Source organism: Sinocyclocheilus anshuiensis, unplaced genomic scaffold (assembly GCF_001515605.1).
Source record: "Sinocyclocheilus anshuiensis isolate Anshui unplaced genomic scaffold, SAMN03320099.WGS_v1.1 scaffold496, whole genome shotgun sequence".
In the NCBI taxonomy this organism is placed as follows: Eukaryota; Metazoa; Chordata; class Actinopteri; order Cypriniformes; family Cyprinidae; genus Sinocyclocheilus; species Sinocyclocheilus anshuiensis.
The window spans coordinates 693951-700964 of record NW_015555736.1 but is presented as its reverse complement, the minus strand read 5'-3'; the positions used below and the strand labels follow the sequence as shown (position 1 = coordinate 700964).

At 36.5% G+C, this 7014-nt stretch overlaps 1 protein-coding gene across 1 annotated transcript in view; it reads right to left on the bottom strand.

The window, feature by feature from the left end:
- dnah7 (dynein, axonemal, heavy chain 7) overlaps positions 1 to 7014 on the bottom strand; it is a 74650-nt gene that overhangs the window by 18979 nt on the left and 48657 nt on the right. The window contains exons 47-48 of the mRNA XM_016466616.1: positions 1809 to 1994; positions 347 to 510 (exon numbers count right to left, since the gene is read on the bottom strand). Coding sequence (XP_016322102.1) covers positions 347 to 510; positions 1809 to 1994 — 350 coding nt within the window. The remainder of the gene's footprint in view (positions 1 to 346; positions 511 to 1808; positions 1995 to 7014) is intronic.

The window sequence follows — 7014 nt, the reverse complement described above, 5'->3', positions numbered from 1 at the left end:
AAAGGGGGTGAGGCCATGCAGCGCTGCTTTAGAGAAGAGGAAGAGAAAACTAGAGATGCGCACTAGAGGCGGTTTAGCCAATCACAACACACTGGGCTAGCAAACCAATCAGAGTCCATCGCCTATTTCTGAGGGCGGGGCTTCATAAAAACAGGAAAAGATCAGCCCGTTTCTCAGAGAAGGGACAGAGCGGTGTGGAATAAAGGTAAATTGTGTGAAAAATAATGCGTTTTTTAAAAAACGAAGCATTAACACATGTTAGACTGCACCCCATAAACACAATTAAGCCTAGAAAAAAAACAGTGAACCACCCCTTTAAAGTAAAAAATATTGGTAAAAAACTCACGAGATGATGATTGCGTTGTCAATGGAGAAACTGTCAGAAGGGAGGCCAGCAATGGTCCAGCTGCGGATTTTCACCGGCTCACCCAGGGAGTTCATCAGTGACATGTTCTTGGAGCAGGGAATTCCTCTTGTCTTACACATGTCAATCCACTCCTCTGTAGCTCGCTGTAGATGTCAGACACAGAAACACACACACGGCTCAAGAAAGACAACATGATCACAGCTGCTTTAGACAGTCTGATCCAGAAACAACCACTGATGGGCCTACAGAGAAAATGTTTAATCCTATTTGAAAACACAGATCCATATATCCAACCTTATCTGTTAGTTTCAACCTAATACTGGTATTGTGGACAGAACTATTATCGTTTCGATATCTTTGTTTTTGGTTTAAATCTAATAAAGACTTACTGCACACAAAGGTAATAAGCTGTGTGTCATGTACCTGCACAAAAGCTTATATAAAAAGACCCTCTTCTGGGAGAAAAGATATTGCTTTCACAGAGGGGGAAATATTAAAGTGAAACTACTCCCTGTTCCCTGAGTGCTATTTCAAACTCACCATAGCAATACCTGGTATTGTACAAAGTGTTTTCACTGAGTTCATTCATTTTTTATGGACCCTGCTCTGCTGTTAAGAGTAACCAGCTGACAGGGGCAAATGTGTACAAATAATAGCTATAGAAGGATATCAAAAACACTGTAATATTGCTCAACCTGGGACGCATAAACTGTACTGAATATGAATATGAATTTCACTCATGTTACATTGCTTAGACTCAAATTTAATGGAAAAGCAAACAAGGCTTAAGGTTGTGTGTTAAATGCAGTTCTGCCAGACAAACCCTCTCCCATATGTCTTTCAATGTTAAATATAGACTCTCTTCTATACTGTAAAATAATGCCAGGATTTTGGAACATTTAGCTATATCTTTGGACAAAAAATATTACATTAAAATTTTTACTATGAAATTAATCGCTCTAATCACTTTCAGTACACAACCATGTTTTGCTGCATTGTGTGATCTGATCTCACAAATGGGAAATACCCACAAGTCTTTGAATAATGTATTAAAAATGAAAAAAAAAAAAATTATTAATACTTCACTACTTGGGGACATGTAGATATTGTAAATATGATATGGTCAATAGTGATTAGTTTGCTCATTGGCTAGCAAATACAAAACAAAACAAAAACAAAACAAAATTTTGCTTAATATCTGAATTTTTACATATTTGTATTTAAATGAACCAACAGTTCAAAAGACAAAATAAATAAACAAAAAGTCTAAGGAGTTTAAATGTACTAGAATATATGTGTGAATACAAATGTCTCAATTACTTTCCACTTTGAAAATCATTTTAATTAGCACCCTTTTTAAAATCTGTGAAGATATGAACAATGTGGGTTGATAAGCACATGGATTGGCAGGAGAAATGGACTGTTTTATGAGTTGGCACACCTGTCTAAAACTGGAAGTAAAGGCACCCAGATATGCCACTATAGCAGCAGAGATGAGAATGTCTCCGGTGAGGTTGTTGTAGAGTTCACCTAAGTTATAGGCTGTCTCACTCCAGCGGGTCTTCTCTCCTCCTAACCCACCAATGAGCTGCTCTGCACGCTCTAACTTTTTACTGCACAACTCCACCTACAGAAAAAAAAAGGAAAATGAGGAGACTAAAGGATGCATACATACATGTGGACATACAGGTGCATCTCAATAAATTTCACAATTTGAGTTGAATTACTGAAATAAATGAACTTTTCCACGACATTCTAATTTATTGAGATGCACCTGTACATTACTGTTCAAGAGTTTGAGTTCATTAAGGTTTTTAAAGTATACTTTTATTCAGCAAGGGCACAGTAAATTCATAGTAAAGACAAACATAATGTTTCAAATAAATGCTGTTCTTTTAAACTTTTTATTGAAAAAGATAGAAAGATAACAAAGATGAAGTTCTCAAGGATATATATATATATATATATATATATATATATATATATATATACTGTAAATGTGTGTGTGTGTGTGTGCGCGCGCGTGTTTGCAGTATACATGAATTATCCTGAATTATTGATCGTGTCTTTCATTTACATCTGGAAGAGAATTTCATTGCATTTTATCTACACTACATATTTGCTGCGCTTGCATAATAGGAGAAAAAATGTAAGAAGGTTGAATCCATGCTTGAAAAGCTCCTGTCTCAACATCTCGAATATTTATCAGTTTAGGGCCAATCGAAAATATACTATGTTCATTTGATCGAATGACAAATTACAGAGTCATTTGTTTGTTGTGTTTGGACAAATGGTACATAAATGTTTGTGATTTGTGTAAAACCTTTTTTCAGATATTTTAAAGTATTGGTTGACTGTATTAACTATTGTGAAAACATTTGAGAGTTTTGTGCACATTGTTTTGAGAAAATTATTTGCATGATTTGTAATTTGTATAAAATGAATGAAAACGTACAATCTGTTTAGGACAATTACAAAGTTTTCAGATCACGGTGTTAACTGTTTTGAGAACAGTGACCTGAGTTTGGAGACGTGTCAAACCGATTGAGAAAAACTGTAAATGTATCAGTTTCCACAAAATTATTGAGAGCAGCACAACTGTTTTCAACATTGATAATAAAAATAAATGTTTCTTGAGCAGTAAATCAGCATATTAAGAATGATTTCTGAAGGATCATGTGACACTGAAAACCGGAGTGAAAATTGATGACTGATGAAAATTCATGTTTGCCAGCACACAAATAAATTACATTTAAAAATATATTTAAAAAGAAAACAATTATTAAATGCAGCCTTGTTTAGTATAAGTGACTGCTTTCAAATCTTGGAATTTTAAATCCTAGTGTACATAACACACGTTTGAACACATACTCCCTGATGTGTACAATATTAACTAAAGGCCAGTTCTGATTATGTCACCATTTTATGAGATGAAGCAGCATCAGCAGCACATTTAACAATTTAAAAACAGCTAAAACAGGTGTTGGCATCAAAGATACAGCAGGTTAAGTGTGGCTGTCATCTGCATTCAGAGATAATCAGCCATTCGCACAGTTTAGAAAAGGATGATCAGATATGACTCCATTTATATAAAACATTTGTGACCATAAGTGAATGTTTACTACACAAACATCCTTCTAAATAAAGCATCTAACTGAATGTCTGATTCACTAGTGCAGGCCCTCTTTCATCATCACAGAAAAATGGATCTTTAAACCCCCAGTTTGGCACCAGAGAAACACAGTCTTTGTTTGAAATGACAGAGTGAGCCTGCACAGCTACTGCAGAGAGTGATGGGAGCTCAGTGCTTGGGCACGAAGCTGACAGCACAATCACTGAACAATCCAAACATCTTATTCACTCCCTGTAATGGTACTTCACTAATTCTTTGTGACACTGCTGCATCCGGCAGCATGACACTTCATGCTCTTTGAGATGAATTCCTCCATAATTCCTGTTCTTTCTAACTCATATCCCAAAGTGAGAAAACAATTTAAAAGAGACCGTTGCAGTGGAGCTTCAGGAACAGCATACCAGGTTTGCCTTAGTGCATTCAAGTGCCTTGATTCTGGCCATGCTTGAGAGAGCATGGCATAAACAATTTCTACCCTCCAATAGGGAAAAAAAGACAACCTGAATTACAAACATGGAGAAAAGGGGGAAAAAAAGAAGAAGGAACATGAAAGGAAGTGAAATATGGCAGAAAACGGCAGAAGGGCCTTGGTGATGCTTGGTTTACCCAAACACACGCTAAACTGACAGGCAGTCTCTACAGACAAATGAGAACACTGTGTGTGTGTGTGGGTATGTGTGTGTGTGCATGTGCCACTGTGTGTTTTCTGTGTGGGTTTAGAAACAAAGGCTTCACTCTTACAACTTCAAAGTTGGAACATAAAATGATCTGAAGGAAAGTAAACAAAGAAGAAAAGGAAAACATTCCCTCAACTCCTCTTGATGTAAAAAAAAAAACACAAACTAAATTCCTAAATAAACAAACTTCCAGCAAAGAGCGGACATTTTAACAGGGTTGGGCCGCACTGGAGGTTACAAAGAATGTCAACAGAAAAAATAGTTGAATATGGTGTAATAGGCAAGCCTTCAGGAAAAGTAGCCAACCATTTGTTGATTGTCAGCATCTTGCGTAGCCCCTTTTGTGACTACTGTCCTCTGCTTACCTGATTTTCAAGGTCAGCCTTTTTGTTCTTGTTGGCTTCCAGGGTCTCCTGTAGTTTGGCCAATTTGTCCTGGACCTCCTTCAAAGCAGCCTGTTTCTTCTGGAGGCTCTCCATGGCCACCTTCAGCTTCTCTTCTGCAAGTGCCAACTTCTCTTTCTTAGGGGCCACTACCTTTGCTACTCTGCGAAGGAAAAAAAGTTTGCACCATGAAATGGCTCTTATTAATAAACATTTTTACACCTTTGGTTCGTTAAGCTTTAACTCACTTATCGTAGGAGTCCATGGCACAAACCCATTTACAGAGCCCCTCTGCAGCAGCGGAGGCCGTGCGGATCTTATCTGGAACAAAGTCTGGGTTGGTGATGTATTTGTTGCGGATGACACTCATGTAGTTGGCTGGAATATTGTCTTTATTGTACTCATGAAGGCTCTGGAGAAACTTCATGTCTCCTAGCAGTTTTTTCGCTGGGCCCCAGAAGTCCTCCACCTTCTTGCCAGAGCCTGAGGGGTCTGGGATACGGTCTGGTTTTATGCCTTTCAGGATGCAGATGGCTTCCATCACCAGCTTGACACCAGCTGGAGGATTCTTCATGGATTTAACTAAAGTTATATCCTACAGAGTGTGACAGATTGATTTATTGGATATTGGTGGTATGCATTAGTTTAAAAAGTACATAGTAAGAACATTCATCAAGTCACCAAGAGACACTGCTGGTGTTTATTACTTAAAGAGATAGTTCACCCAAAAATGAGAATTCAGGTATTTATTTACTCACACTCATGCCATTGTAAAGCTGTATGCCGTTATTTCTTTTGTGAAACACAAATTAAGATATTATTTAAAAAAAAAAAAACGTAGTTTTTGTACATCCAGTGGAAGTCAATGGACACCAAAATTGATTGGTTACCAACATTTTTCAAAATTATCTTCTTTTGTGTTCCACGGCAAAAATAAAGTCATACAAGTTTTAGAAGGAGATGAGACTGAGTGAATGATGGCAGAATTTAACTCTCTAACTCATGCTAGAATGTGTTTCTTTGGCCAAAAACAATCTGAGAGCTCTTTGTTGCTATAAACATTTTATATGCATCATAAATTATAATTAGTCAGCTGTAGTTTCCTCCAACCTGTGTGGTGAGAGTATTCAAAGCAGCCAATGCAGCTTCCAGAATGGGTACAGCAACCGCCAGATCGGCGTCACATTCATCTTTAATGGCCTTGGCAGCCATTGCCTGCTCATTAGCCTCTGCTTCATCCACGCGGACCACTTTCTCGGTCTTGGACACCTCCACAGACTCTCGCTGGATGACCACCATCATCTCTTCTACCTCTTTACTGGCAACACGCAGCTGAGGCTGAAGGGCCTCCAGCTCTACACTTGAGTGGCAGCTGATTCCAGCTTCTGGAGACCAACCTCATAAAGACTCTTTAGCTTCATGACCTCACTGAAACAACAGAGACATCATCATCACTGGCAAAAATAATGCTTATTATAGAAAGAGTTCACATAACAAAATGTGACAACCTAATTATTCAAACCTAATCAGTCAGTGATTCTAATGTAAAGACTCTAAGAACAGGATGACTTACGTTCTTTTTCCCTGGAGTAGATGCTTAAACATAGAGATGAGCTCCAAATAGGAGGTTGGTGTGACATAGTTGTAGCGTTGCAGCTCCGAAAGGAAACATGCAGAGAGATTGATGGTGGATGTGTGAAAGCTCTAACACTTGCTGATACAACCTTCACGAGCAGTGTCTGTCATTTCAACGTCTTCCAAGAAACGAAACGCCACAGCCTGCAGCGCATCTTCTGGTCAGCTCTATTAGAACATAATGATTCATTACGCTTTTAATCTTTTACTGTAACAATGCAAAATTAAACATTAAATAATTCTTGAATCCTTCAAAACAATTATAGTTAATTTGCTTAACATTTATATTATGCTTTGAAGAGGAAAAGTCAACACAAAACCAGAGCTATTACTGTCAACTAAAACTAAAGCCATAAAAAAAAACTTTTACTTGAAATAAAATAAATGTTAACTGAAATAAAATATAAAAAATATTTATTTAACTTATTTCTTATTTTATTTCACATTTCTCATTTTGTTTAGTTTAAAGTGAAGTACATTACTAAAAATGTAACTAAAATTAAAATGTAAAAGGAAAAACTAAAAATAAAAACAAAATGAAAAATTGGTAACACTTTACAATAAGGTTCAATAGTTAATATTAGTTAACTACTTTAGTTAAGATGAACTTAGCATTAACAATACTTCTACAGCATTTATTAATCTTAGTTCATGTTAATTTCAACATTTACTAATGCATTATTAAAATTAAAAGTTGTGTTTGTTAACATTAGTTAATGTGCTGTGAATTAACATTAACTACTTTATTTTCATTAATTAACATTAACAAAGATTAATAAATACTGTAATAAATGTATTGTTCATTGTTTGTTCATGTTA